This window comes from Lynx canadensis, chromosome B1, assembly GCF_007474595.2.
Source record: "Lynx canadensis isolate LIC74 chromosome B1, mLynCan4.pri.v2, whole genome shotgun sequence".
In the NCBI taxonomy this organism is placed as follows: domain Eukaryota; kingdom Metazoa; phylum Chordata; class Mammalia; order Carnivora; family Felidae; genus Lynx; species Lynx canadensis.
The window spans coordinates 138,293,376-138,312,499 of NC_044306.2; the positions used below are offsets into that span (position 1 = coordinate 138,293,376).

The window sequence follows — 19,124 nt, forward strand, 5'->3', positions numbered from 1 at the left end:
CTCTCTCTCTCTCTCTCTGTCTCTGTCTCTCTCTCCTCTAAAACCTGACTGTCGGAGCTGACATGTTGGTCCTAGTTTGTTTTTCACTACTGACTAGAAACAAAGATGTGTTACAGACACAGACGGAATTCCCTTTGGCTCTGTGTTGAGGCCACCTGGTAAATTTCCCCTTTTGGAACAATTGAGGTAGGGGACAGAACGACCTCAGTGGTGTCTGTTCAGAAGCACACATCTGTTTGCAGCTAGGCTGGGGGAAAGCTGATCGACGCTTCTGGTCTCAGATCTGTTGACTGGGACAAGCTAAAAATACAGTTTACATTTAGCCTTCATCTTGCTAACCAGTGGAAATTATGCAGGCTTCAAAAGACAGGCTCCCCTATTGCCATTTTAGAGGACTAGATTCGAGAATTATTTTGATCATAAAAGGAAGTTGGGGAAAAGTAGTTCTGATAGAGCGTGTTGTTTCATAATCTGCTTCGGTGGAGCTTTTGAGATTGATTACCTTTGCTCAAGTCCCAGATAATACTCAAAGGCCGTGCTTATGAAGGAAAAAATCACCACACGATCAATTTCAATTTCCACAGTCTCAGCAGGGACCCTGTTCAGGGACGTTACCTATGACGGAGAGTGAAGTATTAAAGGTACAAGACACAGGGTGCACTTCAGCAAGGGCACCGTCACACTGATTGAGGTGTGGTTGGTTGATGCGTGCTAAGAAGAACAAAAGATAGAAGAAGAACGGTGTGAAGATGTGGAACTGACCAGATTACTAGACAAATCTTACTCTTTCATGTAGTTTTTCCTAACATGGAGCTAATGGCAGAAGCTGGGTTGTTTAGATTCAGGAGGATAGAAATGTTTTTAAAAAAATCTGTTTACCCCATATTCCAAAAATCAAAACAAAACAAAACAAAAACCTCGTTTATTATAACAATTTAGAAAATACAGGCAAACTAAAAGAAAAATTTTGAAAATACCTGCCATGCCATCTCCTAGAGAGAACCACTCTAAAACAGGTTGACTTACACACTTCCTTTATTTTTTCTATCTTTACACACACATTTTGATTAAAATTGTACTTATTATTTTGAAAACTATTTTCTCTTAACTGTTTTCCCTTTCATCACTCCATGTCAATGTTACAGTAACCTTTTGTTGTTGTTGTTGACTGGTTTTTATTTCAAAACCAAGAGATGCTTTTGTTAAAAATTTCAGAGTATAAAGTAAAATATAAAAGTTTCTCCTCATCTCCTCCCTCCCAGTCTCACTCCCCTGAGGTAACCCTCAGGTTTTTCTCTTAATAGTTATCTCCAGAAACTTCCTATGTACACACACACGAATGTATCACAAGGTACTCAGTCAAATCCCATTATGTGGAAATTCAGGGTTTTTCCAGTTTTCACTGCATCTCTGTGGTTAAATCTTTGCATGCAACTGTGATTATTTCCTTAAGATAAGTTCTAGAAAACAAATTTCTAGGGGCGCCTGGATGTCTAGAAAACCAAGCATCTGACTTGGTTTCAGCTTAGGTCATGATCTCACAGTTTTGTGGGTTCGAGCCCCTCATCAGGCTCTGCGCTGGCAGCATGGAGCCTGTTTGGGATTCTTTGTCTCCCTCTCTGTTTGCGCCTCTCCCATTCGAGCTGTCTCCGTGTCTCTCAAAAATAAATAAACTTAACAAAAAAGTTAGAAAACAAATTGCTAAATTGAAAGACACAATTTTAGTGCTTTTGATATGTGCAGCCCGTTTGCCCTTCACATGGCTTGTGACAATTTGACACTCTTCCCGGTAAACAACACTGAACTTTTTTAAGCTTTTAAAAGTATAACACCCATATAGAAAAGTGGACAAGCCCTAAGTTGGAACTGCACTATTCAATATGGTAGCCACTAAACACATGTGACTGCTGAGCACTTGAAATGTAGCCAGTCTGAATTGAGGTACACTAGAAGTGTAAAAAGAAACACTCACTTTCAAAGAATTGGTGCCAAAACATAATGGAAAATGTCTCATTAATAATTTTATGCTAATAATATATTGAAATGATATTTCGGATGTATTAAGCAAAATATATTATTAAAGTTAATTTTACTTGTGTCTTCTCACTTTTTTAATGTGACTACCAGGGAAGTTTTCGTTATATATATTCTTGTATTATATTTCTCTTGGACAACACAAAGTAAGACATAGTATGGCTCCTCAGATAACAAAACCTACCACCTGAGCCATTCACTCCTCATTTGCTTCTCTTCCCCTGCCTGGTCTTCTCCAGCGCCCCCAGCTTCCTGTGCCTCAGTTATACCGGGGGCTCTTAGAACTAATGTAGCACTCTTTGCCAGGAATGATCAATTCTTTGCCAGGAATGATCAATAAACTCGATAAAAGTGAGCGTCCACTTATGAAGGTAATGAGGTGGCAGATTAAGACAGTACCGTAAGGTATAAACTCTGAGTCGCAAAGGGAATCATTTGTCAATTGATTTGTTAGGATGTGTAAGTATTTAGGCTTCAGAAATTGCCACTGAGTTTAATATCATTTCCTACCGAAATGTGCACACGGGGCACAGACAGAATACACATACTCGAGAGTCAGTTCATTGATGGAAGTTCGCTATCCTTCTACGCCTCAATTTTGTTTTTCTTTCCCGTGAAGTGAGGATGATGGAGTAAGGCACATAGTTCCAGACAAGAGTAGTCAGCACTTTGTAAACTCTAGGGGCTGAAGAGATTACCAGGAGATTGCTGGGGCTGTGGGAGCAGCTAGTGGCTGTTTTCTCTCACTCTCCGCCTCCTGAGGTTTGCTCACCCTTCCCATCAGCCCTCCACTTGCCCTTCCACATATATTAACCGTACCAAACACACCCTAGGTACACACAGCTTTTCATCAAATACAAATGCCATTCACAGGTTGGCTCCCATTCCCAATCCCTCCAGGATAGAAGCAAAATGCAGATAAGGAGGAGGAAAAAGGCCCTTGGGTAAGCATACAAATCTTGCTCGCTTCTGCCCTGTTGTTGGCTTACATCTTGTCCTTTGGATCACTTTTTCATTGGACTCTGCTTTAGCAAAACAATAAGAGAAGATTTTTTTAAAACAATAAGAACAAAACAATAACAGAAGATTTTTTAAAAAATTCATCTTAAAGTATTTTGGGCTCGATGATATGCTCGGACATTTGGAATCTGGCCAAAACCCTTGCTTCATTTCACTGTTGCAGGCTAAGTGGCCTCTTTTGGGAAGATATCCAGGTAAGAGGAGTTAAAGCAAATAAACATCTCTGTTCCGACCTGTCTTCACCATTCTTTTGTTGTGATTGTATTATGCTTAGTTGTGTGAGAATAATGTTTCTAGTTCTTCAGAAGCCTCTACTCAGAGTTTTTATAAAATTGCATTGTGATAAAGAACAAATATAATCTTTTAACAAGGAAAATGAAAGTTCTCTGTAAAAGACTTCCTCCCTCTAAATTTAGAGAATAAAGGAAATACCTTGTTGAAAGAGAGTGAACCAAGAATTGAAGGAGCACTATCTTTTTTCCATTACTGTTTTGACCTATTCAATGAACTTCAGCAAAATTCTTCTAAGCCTTAATTTTGCTGTCTGTGAATTGGGGACAGAGTATTCCCCTCTCTTCCTACGTTCATTTGGACATTGCAATAAACTAATGCAAAAGGAATAAATTATGCCTTGGGCTGCAGTGGTCTTCACTGACATTTGAAATTCCGTTCTAACTCCAGATTCTATGGTTATAAATAATAAATACTTTCTCTTTCCAACCACTGTGTTTAAATACTCTGGTAAAATCTAAAGACTTCTTTCTTTTTTTTTTTAAACGTTTATTTATTTTTTTTAAATTTTTTTTTCAACGTTTATTTATTTTTTGGGACAGAGAGAAACAGAGCATGAACGGGGGAGGGCAGAGAGAGAGAGGGAGACACAGAATCGGAAACAGGGTCCAGACTCTGAGCTGTCAGCACAGAGATGCGGGGCTTGAACTCACAGACTGCAAGATCATGATCTGAGCTGAAGTCGGACGCTCAACCGACTGAGCCACCAGGTGCCCTTAAAAGACTTCTTTCTTATCTCACGAAGCCAGGCTATAATTTTTGCCTTGCACAGACTACCAAGAACCTCTTTTCTCTTTTTATAGTCAAAGCTGAGCACATAACTCTTAAGGTCTTTCTATCTCCCCTCTCTTTGTCCTATTACCCAAGGATGAAGCAAATTGAGAAGCTTTCAGGGGTGCTATTGGATAAACAAAGTTGAGTAACCTTCCAGCAGCATTGGATGAGCCAGAGACTCAATGAACCCCCTTTTGGTTAAAGAAACTATTGGAACTTTGAGAATAAAACAGTTCCCTCTCTTCTCATCAACAGGATGAAGCCAATACCTGTAAAATGGCAGATTTCTAGTGAAAACATAACTATGTCCTGAATAGTATGGTATAAAAACATTATGATCTTTTTTTAAAACAAAGGGGCTTATGCACTACATAAATTTATTTTTATTTTATTTTTTAAGTTTGTTTATTTTGAGAGAGAGAGAAAGCACGAGTCGGGGAGGGGCAGAGAGAGAGCAGAAAAGAGGGAATCCGAAGCAGGCTCCACACTGTCAGAATAGAGCCAGATGAGGGATTCAGACTCACGAATCGCGAGATCATGACCTGAGCCTAAATCAAGAGTTGGACACTTAACTGAGCCACCCAGGCACCCCTATAAAGTTATTTTTATTTTCAGACTAGTTTTCCTATCAAAAGCACTACTTCCCAGAATAATTTGCCTGCTCAAAGTTTTGAAAACATTGTCTGCGAAAAACAAAACTGAGTATAAACTGAAAGTCTATAGATACCACTGGCCCATGGGTACTGATAAAGTGTCATTAATAATATCAGCCTAAATGACATTGGTTGGTGCCCTTGATAGCTCACCCAGGACCTCCAGTCTCTGGACACCCTTCTTCTGTCTCCCATCATAGGGCGGTCAATAGGATGTGTCCCCCATGTGTGCCTTGGTTTGGCAGAATCTGCTAGACAATGCTTCTCTTTGCCTGGGCACCAGAGTCTCTCTTGGGATTCCACTAAGCACAGCCTGTACCTTAAGCATTTCTTCTCCTATGGCCAAGTACATCAGATTCCTCAAGGAACCAAAATCACTTCCCCTCCCTTCCTGTGACACACTGTTAGAGCACTCCTCAAACAGTATTATTTGTGTCTTGGTATTTTGCAGAGATTTGGTGAAGTAGCTTTTGGGTTTTTACTTACTGGCTTCCTGCTCTCTGTAAGTTGGATATGAAGGCTATTAAAGAATGAGATGGGGGCACCTGGGTGGCTCAGTCGGTTGAGCGTCCGACTTCAGCTCAGGTCATTATCTCGCAGTTTGTGAGTTCGAGCCCCGCGTTGGGCTCTGTGCTGACAGCTCAGAGCCTGGAGCTTGTTTCAGATTCTGTGTCTCCCTCTCTCTCTGACCCTCCCCGTTCATGCTCTGCCTCTCTCTGTCTCAAAAATAAATAAACGTTAAAAAAAATAAAAAAAAATAATAATTAAAAAAAAAAAAAAAAAAAAAACGAGAAGGAGGCCAGAGAGATTCAGGCCAAGAACCAGCCTTCTTTCATACTCAAGATTGCCCCTCTCCTCTGACAACAAGACTTCATCTTGAGACTGGATCTCTCTTTTCTTGATATGAATGCTCTCCCAGGAGATTTCAGTAACCCCCACCAGAACGTTCAGGTTTCCCCTCTCATTCACTCAACAAGCCTGGATCTCCTGCAGCAGGCACATCTCAAACACAAGCGAAGATTCCTACTAAGTGAAGATTTCCTCTTATTTTCATGGAAATCATCCCAGACCAACCCCAGGGATTGAAATTGAGGCGAAGAGGTTGTGGGTTGAGGATGGGAGCAAAGTAGAAGTCAGTGGTGAGGATGGTAGGGGGGTGGGGGTGAGGCATAGAGGGAGGCTAAGTTTTCAAGAAGGCGCCAGGGTGCTTTGTCTCTTCACTCAGGGTCTGTGTTCTCTCTGCAGAATGACATCTTCGAGTGGTCCAGGGACCACCGAGTCCACCACAAGTACTCAGAGACCGATGCTGACCCACACAATGCCCGCCGGGGCTTCTTCTTCTCTCATATCGGGTGGCTCCTTGTTCGCAAACATCCAGATGTCATTGAGAAGGGGAGAAAACTTGACCTCACTGACCTGCTGGCTGATCCTGTGGTCCGATTCCAGAGAAAGTAAGTGAACAGACACCATAGACTTGTCCCTCGGGGACAGGACCAAGAGACAGAGCACAATGGAGTGCAATAATACCCCCAAGTAATTCTCCTCATACCACTTACTCTCTTATTAGGATTTATCTCTGTTTATTTATTTTCTTTTGCTCATTAAGTCTTCCCTATTTACACAATTGTTTTAATTTTAATTTTAAATGGATTTCCTTTATGCCCAAATGTCATTTCCTTCAGACCAACCCACATGACTGATTTCATGGAATCTTTTTCTGTAGTTCCCTACTCCCCCATTAGAGTTTCCCTGGGGTGGTGGGGAGGGCGGGGAGAACTTACTTCATTTTAGTGATCCTTGACTCCAACAGCATTGGACTCTATCCAGGTATACTTCTTTGTTCTCCTGGAATTCTCTTATAGTGATGGCTCTCTTCCCCTGACTCCTAGAAATGTTACACGAGTAGATTTTCTGCAGAGGAAATGTGATCATGTAACAGAGAGCCTCAAAATGCTTGTGTGCACTAATGGTGTTAGCTGAGCGTATTCAGCCAGTCAGCATTTACAGGATAAATCTACTCTCAACAGGCACATGGAGAAAATCACTTGTAATTGTGCTGGCAGATAGAGTGGCTATTTTTCACCTTTACCAGGAAGCTGGCATAGACTATGTCCATGTTGGTCTGGATCTGCAAAGTTGGCAACTATGAGAGCATTTATAAATGGGCTTTTTGCCCCAAAGTAATGAATTTATGTGCAAAGAGAGACAATTTATGAATTACACTCTGGCTAGAGTCTTGATATAATATGGTGAAAACGTGGTTACCAGAGGCCATCTCCACTGACAAGCAAGAGTCATATTTGAGACCTTATCTGAATAGAAACTCCTGAAAACAGAAATGGAGGCTGTGCCTTTGTCTGACACAAACGATTCTTGCATGAAAGGAAGTACGGCTTAGAATTGTGCTCACTTTCCCCCCGGCCTCCCTCTTTACATTGGAGTGGGCAGCAGCACATAGTGAGAAAATGGCGGACCGTGGAGATAGACTGCCTAGGATCAAACTTTGTGGCTCCTCCATGTGCTAGTAAAGACTGGCTCTTGACCATTATCTCCTACAGTTCTTATGAGCACATAATGGAAAAAAAATGTATGGGAAATGCCTGGCTCATAGTTAAGAGCTTAGATCAGTGATTATTATTATTCCACAGGCAGTTGCTAGTTCAGAGGACTCAGTGTGTTTCCATCCCCTGCTTCTGTTGGTTTCTCCAGAGGGTCACTGTGTGCCTCAACACAGCTCTTTCTGGTGGACACACCCAGTATCAGTAGCCAAAAGTTCTCTAGCAGAAAATAACAAGAGGTTTTTGATGAACAATTAAATGATTTATTCGTTTTGATTTTTCACCATAAACATAAAGTCTTAAAAATCATTAAAGAAAATCTGCAAAATTCAGAACAGTGGAAAGAAAATAATTCAAGTCCTAACACATAAACACAGCCACAATTAATAATCTGTAGTGTATCTTTCCATATTTTGTCCACATATCTGATATATTTCACATGATGACAAGCATACTGCATATGTAATTTTATGTCTTGCTTTTGAACTTCAGATTATGTTGGAGGCACCATTGTTGAAGGCTGTGTGAGTTCACTAGTTGAGTGTCACGGTTTATTTAACGATCACTCTGCAGCTGAATATGTGTGTCGTTTCCAATTCTGTGATATAAATGATGTTGCTATATAATTAGTAATGCTTTGGGACAATCAGGCCTTAGATTAATTTGAAGAGCTCAGATGAGAAGGCAAAGGATCTTCTATTTTATTAATGAGAACTGGGCTGAGTATAATAGTCTGGGTTTCTCTCACCATAAAAATGGAAGATCTTTTTCCTTAAAAATGTGGTAATTTGATTCATTAGATTTGTACTCATGGCACTTATGTCCAAAGACTATTTCTAAATGCAAGCAGAACAGACTATTTCAGCATGTTCCCTAAATAGTTACCTGAGAATATCTTTCCTCACCAGCCCAGTGACCAAAGGGGGTTGTAGCTATCCATCCACTCATATCATCCAGTCATATCATCATTTCGTATATACCATTGAGCTCCTGCTAAGAATTGGTGTTGAGGATACAACCTTCAAGATTGGCAGCTGTATCCCCCAGATTTGCAGACCAGCAGGGATCCCACAAATAAATGTACAGACAGTTATACCCTTGTGAGAGAAGTATTGTAAAAGCGTGCCACAGGAACACAATACGGGCTGGTGAGGGTGAGGGAGGGCCTAGGAAAGAAACTAGCTTCTAAGCCAAGACCTGAAAGATGACAAGAAGTTAGATGAAGATGGGGGAAAGGATATTTAATATATCTGTCGATACATAGAACTATATAGAGCCATTGAACTTTAGAACAGGGAGGGACTTTGTAAATCATTTAGCTCATGCCTTCCATTTCTCCTATGGGAAAACTAATAAACAAAATATAGATAGAAGGTTGGGGATAGAAGTACTGCCTTGGTCTTTTGGGGCTGCTATAACAAAAATACCATAGACTAGGTAACTTAGACAGCTACATTTATTTCTCACAGTTTTGCAGGCTGGGAAGTCCAAAATCAAGGTGCCACAGATTTGGTGTCTAGTGAGAGCTCTCTTCATGCTTCATAGACAGCCTCCTTCCTGCTGTTTCTACACATGGAAGAAGGGGGGAAGGAGCTCTCTGGGGGTCTCTTTTGTAAGGACACTAATCCCATTTGTGAGGCCTCCACCCTCATGACCTAATCACCCCCCAAAGGCCCACCTCCTAATGCCATTGCACTGGGAATTAGGTTTCAACGTGTGAATTTTGGGGGGACACAAATATTACCCTGTGGCAAGCACCTACATCTCAAATTATTTGCTCCGTGTTCTTTTGATTATACCTTGCTGTTTGAAAAGGGTTACAACAGTTCTCTTAAGTGTAGGTGAGTACTCATGTTCATTGGTAATTATCCAGCCTGGAGAACACAGAGATCCATAATCTGAAATAAGGCTTAGAATCACTGCACTAAAGGAGAGAGCTTCCAGAATACACAGAGGTAGTACAAGGGTTTGGGTATTTTCAAGTCTGTGAAGCCAGCTTTATTGGTTCTGCCAGTCAGACTATATGGAGGCAACAGATTCCTTAAAGAATGAGTCCTTGCACTTGGGGTATAAGCTGGAGGAGGGATGGACCCTGTCATTGGCAGGACTGCCACATCAAGTCTAAGTCCTTGCTACCCTTAGCTGAATGGGAGACTCCTTGCATAACAGAGATTCGGCCCTGGGTCACTTTGATAGTACACCTTATAGAGTTGATCTCCTTGTCAGAATCCTCACCTGCTCCTCTATGGTTCTCTGAGGGCACCAGGCTCTGTTCTGGTTTTGATCCCCAGGGTTTGTAGCTAATTCACTAATGTTAGTGCTGCTCCAGCACTAATATTGCAGTTGGTTGATAAACTTGTGCTCAGCCATCCTCATGACAGTTTACCAAATAAAAGCTTGCCTTGTCAGAGAGCCAGGCTTGATCAACTTTCCATTATACAGTATAACAAAAGAGAGAAGATAGTGGCATTAAACATAACAGGAGGACAACACAGTTCAAGCTATAATTCTAGACTTTTCCTCTAAAGAAAATTTTACCAAGGCTATGATAACAAGTAGTTAACTGGACTGCTTCAAGTTTTGCTCTGCTGCCTGGTTGTGAGTGACAAAATGGCAGGCATTAGGAGGTGAGAGGGAGAGAAGCTAGTGGTATCACATTCAGACTTTGGCAACTGAGCCCTGCCTGAGGTTCTATGCCTACAAGAGCTGTGCTTTTCCCTACAGGGTGAGGAGATCACAGGGCAGAGGCACATACCACCTGGAATCTTCTCCCACTTGTATACGTTGCCTTGGGCTCCAAGGAACCTAGATTTCCCTGTCCAAATGGCTCTGAGCCTACTTCCAGAACCTACACTGGCCTCTCCAGGGCTCTGTCCTCCTGGTAGAGATGTGTACACCCTAGTCCTGAACAGTGGCCAAGAGGCAGTGTTAGCCTGGAGATGAGTTTGGCTGTCCATAGAAAGAGGATAGAACTAGGGGTGGAAAGAGAATGGGGCAGATCACAGGCTAAGGGCCTCCACCTCTGTTCCTGGTCTGGGCCCTACGAATATCAGGGTGAGCCTTGAAGGGGGCCACTCATAAGACTGGCAGTAGGTCTGTCAGTTAGGAATTGTGTTTGGCCAAAACAGAATAGAAGTTTATTTCCGTCACATATAAAAGAATTGTGAAGGCCCAGGTTATGGTAGCAACAGTGCCAGTTGAAAACCAGATTCTTTGATCTTTCTGCTCCACCAACCTTAGCATGTGACTTTCATTCTTTCATTTTAAGGTCCAATGTGACCACTAGAGCCCTAATCAGAAGGAAGGTGAGGGTGAGGGGTAACACTGCTCACCTGAGTCAGTCACCTATAAGGAGCTTTCCCAGGAGCCACATACAGCCTATCCACGCACCTCTCATTAACCATGTCAGGAAATGTAGTTTCTTGGTTGATGCCTTACACCCTTGCATAAATTCCTGGTTTTGTTACCATGGAAGAAAGTACGAATTGGTATGAGGTAGGCTCTCCCGTAGGTACTTAATTACTTAAGCAAAATAACTAGGCATCACAAGTGGCTCAGTCTGACAACGTTTTCATTATAAAGCAAGTGAGTGGCCTTTCTGCCACCATTTTCTAAGCAGAAACTGGAATCTCACATCATTTTTCCGAGATGGCAGAATGAGGATAAAAATCCAGGGGCGCCTGGGTGGCGCAGTCGGTTAAGCGTCCGACTTCAGCCAGGTCACGATCTCGCGCTCCGTGAGTTCGAGCCCCGCGTCGGGCTCTGGGCTGATGGCTCGGAGCCTGGAGCCTGTTTCCGATTCTGTGTCTCCCTCTCTCTCTGCCCCTCCCCCGTTCATGCTCTGTCTCTCTCTGTCCCAAAAATAAATAAACTTTGAAAAAAAAAAAAAATCCAGAGGCTGTTCTTCCTAATGCTTTGCTTATCCCATTGATTCCCATATTAGATAAGAAATTCCCTTAGAAGTAGCATGCAGACAATGTCATGTGTATTTTTGAAGGAGTTAACAAGGATACTAAGCCAGACACATGAAAACAAGGTCCTTGCCTCATTGCCATAGTATGGGATTAGCTAAGAGAAAAATGGTTGGAGTGATTCAGAAAGGTAAAGCACTTCTGTTTTGAAACCCTGGAAAGGTATGAAAATGTGTAAATTTTGCCTTTCCAATAAGATTGACACTTGAATGGCTAGAATCTATTTAAGACCTCCTTCACTTCAATTTCCCCCTGGTCTGTTATCATTAGTCTTTTTCTTTCTTCAACAATAGCATCACATCTCTCAGTGACATCCTCCTTTTTGTGTCTTTATGTCAATCCTCTGTCCAAACCCCACATGTATTTCTGTGTTGGTGACATCAAATTGCCAGGGCAGAGCAGTCAGACAAGTCTACAATTGACTTATTTTCACTTCTCTATCTCATCCCCTCATCTTCCATGTGGGGGATCCCCTAGGGACTGGGATGAGTCATCTGGGAATTTACAACCAACATAATCCCATCTCAGTTGACAAAATCCATTGCTTTTTCATCAGGGTTCCTGTGGGGCCCCCAGGGAGTCTCTTTCTATTCTGAGTCCATTTTCCTTGGGGACCTACCCTACTTGTTGCTAAGTTAATAGAACAGCTCTTCTCTAGATATTAGTGACGCTGAGTGGCTGAGTACATTCAAGGCCTTAGTTGGTTAGTTGCAATTTGTGGAAAACTCTACAGAAAATGATCCCCAAATGAGAGGACCTGGATGATGAGATATTCAAACATCTAGTCATGTGGGTGATATTCGGGGACATGGAAGCAGTGCCTTTTAAGCACAACCACCCTCTGCTACTCCTTTGCACATCAATTACCCTTAGTTTGATCACTGCCCGTCTCACTTGGGCCCTTAATGGTCCTGCAACAGTAAAACCAAACTGGCTCCAAGGTGAACATCACTTGTTTATGCTATATGCAGATCCCAGCTCTTTGGTACACTCTGTGCCAACTCACACCTTAATAATGTAAGCCATGAGAAAATGAACAACTCAGGAAACAACAGATTTTGGTGAGGATGTGGAGAAAGGGAAACACTTTTGCGCTGCTGGTGAGAATACAAACCAGTGAAGCCACTCTGGAAAACGGTATGGAGGTTCCCCCCAAAATTAAAAACAGAGCTACCCTACAACCCAGCAATTATGCTACTAGTTATTTATCTAAAGGATACAAAAATGCTGATTCAAAGGGGCACAGGCACCCTCAATGTTTACAGCAGCACTACCAACAATAGCCAAATTATGGAAAGAGCTCAAATGTCCATCAACTGATGAATGGATAAAGAAGACGTGGTGTATATATACAAGGGAATATTACAAATATTCAAAAAGAATGAAATCTTGCCGTTTGCAGCAACATGGATGGAACTAGAATGTATTATGCTAAGTAAAATAAGTCAGAGAAAGATAAATATATGATTTCACTCACATGTGGAATTTAAGAAACAAAATAGATGAACATAGAGGAAGGGAAGGAAAATTAAGATAAAAACAGAGAGGGAGGCAAATCATACTCTTATGATACTCTTTTAAATACAGAGAACAAACTGAGGGTTGTTGGGTGGGGAAGGTTGCGGGGGTGGGCTAAATGTGTGATGGGCATTAAGGAGAGCACTTGCTGGGATGAGCACTGGGTGTTATATATAAGTGATGAATCACTGAATTCTACTCCTGAAACCGTTATTATACTATATGTTAACTAACTTGGATTTACATAAAATTTAAAAATAAAAACAAAAATAAATAATGTAAGTGATGAGGCACATGGTGTTTCTCAGGATTCAGCTTTCTTCTCGTTTCTGCATATATCACTTTTCATTCAAGAACTATATTTTGAGCACCCACTATATACCAGAAATTGTTCTAGGTGCAGGGGATGGAACAGTCCACAGGAGAACCAGATTCTGGAAAATATTTGCTCCCTCTTTCTAGAGTTCCCCCATTTGGGTTTGGGGATGTGCGAGAGGATGCCCCCACCATACATCTGCCCCCCTGCCTGACTGGGCCTCTCTCTCCACAGAAAGATACTTTTGCTGCTCCCCTTTCCATTTCTCTTGTTACTCAGTCCCTGTTCCATGAATCTGTTTTGGTTCACTTCCTCTTGTCTATTTGCCTCTTTCTGTCCTCACAGTCTTTGTCTCTTCACCTGCCGGAGGGCTTTGTTCCTGCCTTTGTGCCCTTCTCTGCATGAGTACATTTTCCCTCATCAGTCACACTGTGTTCTCCAAGCCATGAAGTTCTTCCTCTTGCATAGTTTTATTAGAGAATAAAAGCCATTTAGCCAATTGTTCAGGCAGACTTTTTCTTCTTTTTGGAGGGAGATGAGGAATTTTTGTCCTCTTGTATTCTTTCCTCATGTCATGATCTTGTTCTGATTTATTCTTTCCATACATTACTTCTGCATGTAAATATTCTCTCTTCATGAATCTTGGCTTCCATTTCTGAGGGGTAGTCTATCTTTGGTTAACAGCTTGAGCCCTGGAATCTTCTCTCCCATTCTGTCCTCATCTCAAATCATTGCATTTTGTCTTGGGGCTGTGAAAGTTTTGAGGATGAAATAATTTTTCTTTGAATAGTGTTCCCTGCATCCAGCTGTAGTTGCCAGAAGTTAAAATTATGAATCTCTAAGTTCCAAGGAAGATGATCAAATCAGCTAAAGAAGTGTAAACTGTATTTAATTAGATTCCTTTTGTTAAAAGTCAATGGAAGAGGTACAACATCCTTTACTCTTCTTCTTAAACCTTTGGCCTTTCTAAAGCAACTGATTGCTATAGCCAAAGAACCAAATTATACTCTAGGATACAAGACTGAGATGGTCCAGTATTGAAGCTGTAGCATTAACACCAAAATTTCCCTATTTTAGTGGTTAAAAATTTAGGTGAGAGAGAAACCAGTGTGGCATATAATTCAATGACTAATTTTGACTTTTTAAAAATTTCCAGGTCAAAATGTTATTTGTTTGCCTGTGTAAGAGGTACTTTTCCTATGAGAACTTTATGAAAACTTCCTCTCTCTCTCTCTCTCTCTCTCTCTCTCTCTCTCTCTCTCTCTCTCTCTCCGTGTGTGTGTGTGTGTGTGTGTGTGTGCATGCACATAAAAATACATCAACTGTATTGTCATTTTTCTTTCCCCACACTGACCATTCCATTTCTATGTGAAATTCCCCTGGCAAGATGAGGAGACAGTTTCTCAAATGTCTGGAATCTGAATACATCATTGACTAGCATGTTAGACATATTAACTAACAGGTGTCAGTGGATTCTGGAACTGCTGTTTATAAAGTGTTATCTTAGCTTCATTGTTGATGGCAGCGAAGGTGACTTCATGCATCTTTGATATACTTCCGTAGTCAATAATAACTACCATTTACTAACTGCCTATTATGCACTGTCTTTTCACACATTATCTCTGATCCTTTCAATAACTGTATCATGTAGATGATGGTATCTGGATTCTGGACTTGAATTCTAAATATTCTGGCTCCCTGTGGCCTCAATTAACCATGTCAAAAAAGAATAGCAGATGTTTGCACTAATTTATTCTCTCTAGTAAAATATTCGTTGCTACCAAAGCTGCAAAGAAATCTTAGCTAAGTTTTAATGTAAAAATTAAGTAATTATGTAGTAGTTAAGGCAAGATTAAATTTTATGAAAGACATTTTTGTGGAAGTATAAATTCTCAGTAATACTTAGATATCATCAATTCTTGGCTCTCTTTTGAGACCACGTAGAGAATAATCTTTTAATATTTTCTTGGAATAAAAAGTCCTTCAGTCATGTATGTGGTTCCAGCTCCAAGGCTTTATCCAGTAGGGAGAGAACCAATACTCTTATAAGAGGCTTTTATTTAATACTTATTTATTCTCTTAAAAGTTAGATGTATTACCAATGGATTATGCCATCAGAGAAAAAGACCGTTTTTGCCTTTTCATTGTCTCTTTTTTATGAGAAAGGTAAAAAAGTGGAGAAAGATTTTCATAACAGAAAACTTATCTTCTAGTTATTATTTTCTCCAACGATTACCTTATAAAATTTTTCTAACCTCAGAGCTTGGGATCCAAATACCACCTTTAAAAAATAATTAAGACAGAACATAAGAATAAAATTCTCTTTTTAGTACAAAATATCATAAAAGTTAATTGTAGAAAATTTAGAAAATGCAAGTAAGCTTCATAAAGGATAAAATCATTTGTAATCCTTCCACTTAGAAAACATCAGTTAAAATTTTGCTGTATATCCTTCTAAAGTTCTTTTTAATGAACTATGCTCTGCTTTCTTTTTACAAGACTTTATTTATACCCTATATATTATTTCAAGGTAATTAAATAAGAAAAATATATTTAATATTTGCCTTCTTTATTTCACCTCTAGCCTCATGGTTTTCTGAGTGTGTGTCCTAATTTCCATTTGATATCATCTTTCTGCCTGAAGAACTACCTTTAACAGTTCTTGTGGCACAGGTCTATTGGCAATACATTCTCAGCTTTGCTTATCTGAGGTCTTTATTTTATCTTCATTTTTGAAAGATATTTTTACTGGACATAAAATTCTACATTGGCAAGTTTTTTCTTACAGATTTTAAAAGATGTCAATCCCTTGTCTTATGCTTTGCATGGTCTCTGAGAAGTCTGCTGTGATTCTTCTTATTATTCCTCTGCATGTGATGTTTCTTTTTTCTCACTGTCTTCAAGAATTTTTCTTTGTCATTGCTTTTCAGAAATTGACTCTGATGTGTCTAGGCTTTTTTGGTTTTGTTTGTTTATTTTGCGAGGAAGCGGTTATCTTGCTCAAGATTCTTTGGGCTTCTTGGATCTGTGACTTGTTTTCTTTCATAAATTTTGGAAAATTCTTGGTTGTTAGCTCTCCAGACTATTTTTGGCCTTGTTTTCTCTCTCCTTCCACAGGAACTCTAATGACACCTATGTTATACCATTTGATGTTGTTCCACAGCTCTTAGAGACACTGTTTTATTTAATTCACTCCTTTTTATCTTATATTTCCATTTGCATAATTTCTATTGACCTATCTCCAAGTTCACTAATTCTTTCCTTAGCTATATCTTGTCTGCCAATGAACCCATCAAAAGAATTCTTTATCTCTGATACTGTTTTTTAAGTATAGCATTTGCACTTCTATATCTTCTATCTCTCTGATGATATCTCCCATCTGTTCATGCATATTGTCCATTTTTTCACTAGATCTCTTAAATGTGTTAATTATAGTGAAAGTCCCTGATAGTTGCAACAGCTGAATCATCTTTGAGTCTGGTTCTATTAATTGCTTTATCTCTAGACAGTGTTTTTTTTTTCCTTGCATTTTTATGTGATTTATAATTTTTAATTATATGCTGGACATGTCTACAAGAATAGAAATACTAAGGTAAATATAATTTATGTTTAAGAATGGCCACACCTAGGGGCACCTGGGTGGCTCAGTCGGTTAAGCGTCTGACTTCAGCTCAGGTCATGATCTCACGGTTCGTGAGTTCAAGCCCCATGTTGGGCTCTGTGCTGACAGCTCAGAGCCTGGAGCCTGCTTCAGATTCTGTGTCTCCCTCTCTCTCTCTCTGCCCCTTCCCCACTCATGCTCTCTCTCTCTCTCTCTCTCTCTCAAAAATAAATGAACATTAAAAAAAAATTTTTTTTAAATGGCCACACCTATTCTTCTTTCAGGCCATTAATATGGGTGAAGGGGATGGGAAAAGGTGGAGGTTGAGTCAATGAGTTAGGAGTTAAGTTAGATTTGGGTTTAGTGTACCAAAGACTTTGGTGGAGAGCTGCTATTATCAAATGCTTAGAGTAGACCCTGGAGTACCAGAGAGTATTTCTAAGTATTAATGCTTTTGCTTTCAGCTTTCAGCTGTCCTTGCATACCTGTGCCACAGAGGACATCTCTCTCTGTGGTCTTGCCCTTATCTGAACTAGGGGAGACTTCTATTGCTTGCTTGTCTATGCATGTCTTAATGTGGGGGGCTGGGATTTCTTTGCTGTTTTAGTCCCATATCAGACTTAGGCAAGCTCTGTGCCTGAACCTTGGAGTTAATACTTCTTGAGCATTTTTTCATCTTCCCCAACAATAGGAGATCTCTGCTTTGAAGCAGTGCAAGATCCTGGGCATAAGCCAGGTTTTTGCTTCCACCTCTGCTTCAACAGCAATGACTCTGCCTATGTCTGGGAGTGGGGGGGAGTTTCCTACTCCTCCCTCAAAACAAGCAGGTTTTGTTTCTCTTGTTCTTCCAGAAGTATTGGACTTTTGCCTAGTCTTAGAGGCAAAAGGTTTTCTGCCCTCCCCCAGCAGCTTAAGACTTTGGCTTTGTAAGAGAAGTCTCTGGGGAAGAGGTCAAGGCTTTGTGCTTGTCATTTGGTGGCAGCTGGTCACATCCTGCATGTCTATACAGTGGAGAGGAGCTCTCTCCAATCTCCTACTTTGCCTCTGACTTTTTTGTGAACACTTAATGCAGGTCTAGAGAAAAGACCTGGAAGGTGAGTGCAAATTCCCTTGTGTCTGAAGCTCTAAGCTATTCCAAAGTGACAAATTAGCCCACACTTGGCCTTTAAGGATTTTAGATAAATTTTTAGCTAATTTCTTCTCATCTATTAATATGGTGGCCCCATCCTTCCTTATGCTCTGCCAAGTGAAGAAGTTCATGGATGGGCTTACCACTCTTTGGAATTCAATTCACTTAGTTGCCTTGTGACCTCAATTCTCTGATGGGCTCTAGAAAAGTTATTATTTTGTATATTGCCCACCTTTTCTTATTGTTCTGATGGAAACAATGTTCTCTTATGACTTTCTACATCCTAAGTGGAAGAAGAACTCTGTGTCCTGTTTTATAGGACCTACAGTTTTTGCCTAATGGAATCCTGTGAAATCTTTCCAGTTTTAGTGCCTACTTAATATTTCATTGTGAAGACAGGTCATTAATTCTGATGAACATTGAAGGATTTTCACCTTTTTTATCATTAAAACAATGGTGAGATGAATAACTTTATACATAAATTTTTTATCATAGCTATGATATTTTCCTTTGGCTAAAATCAGAAGAGCTGAGTCAAATAATATGTAAATTTCTCAGCTTGTGATACTCATAGTCATAATGGATTTGCAGATCTTTGATTATTAGTGAGACTAAATATGTGGTCATGTGTTTTTTGCCATTTGCCTTTTAGAGGGGACATGCAGTTATTTTCCTCACAACTCCAAATCCACTGTTGGTCAAGGACAAAGGTACTATCTTTTCATTTCCTTCCTCCATTTTTGTTGAAGAAGAAAATCTTACAAAGTGAGATGCCAAAGCCCACTTTCCTACCCTGAATCCTTCTGCCCTTCCTGGAACAGGAAGGTAGAACAGCCACAAATGAGTCTGATGTCTACAAGGCAAATTAACACATGGAACATTTACATATTTCTTGTTCCTACTATCCCTGGTACTCTTAGCTGGGATATATTACTTGATAAGTAATAACAGTCATTTTAGTGCTGTTTTGCTTCATGGAAGACTCTCTTTCTAAAGAATCCAGCAACGACTAAGCTAGAAAGAGAGTAATATAGGAGAAGTTGTTTAAACAAGAGGAATCTGAAGGCACAAATGCATATATTTAAAGTAAGAAATAAATTGTTTACCTGGAAACAAATCCATTACTTACTGTCCAACTTGTAGTTCTTACCATGAAATGATTTACGAGGTTAACGTCCCTGTGACAGCTATTTTGTGAAAACTTTTAATGAGGCTGAGTCCCTTTTTAAAATTGAAAGAGTATGATTCATACATATTTG

General features: G+C 40.2%; 1 protein-coding gene across 1 annotated transcript in view; it reads left to right on the plus strand.

The window, feature by feature from the left end:
- Nucleotides 1-19,124, plus strand: part of SCD5 (stearoyl-CoA desaturase 5) — a 153,816-nt gene that overhangs the window by 108,940 nt on the left and 25,752 nt on the right. The window contains exon 3 of the mRNA XM_030313585.1: nucleotides 6,018-6,223. Coding sequence (XP_030169445.1) covers nucleotides 6,018-6,223 — 206 coding nt within the window. The remainder of the gene's footprint in view (nucleotides 1-6,017; nucleotides 6,224-19,124) is intronic.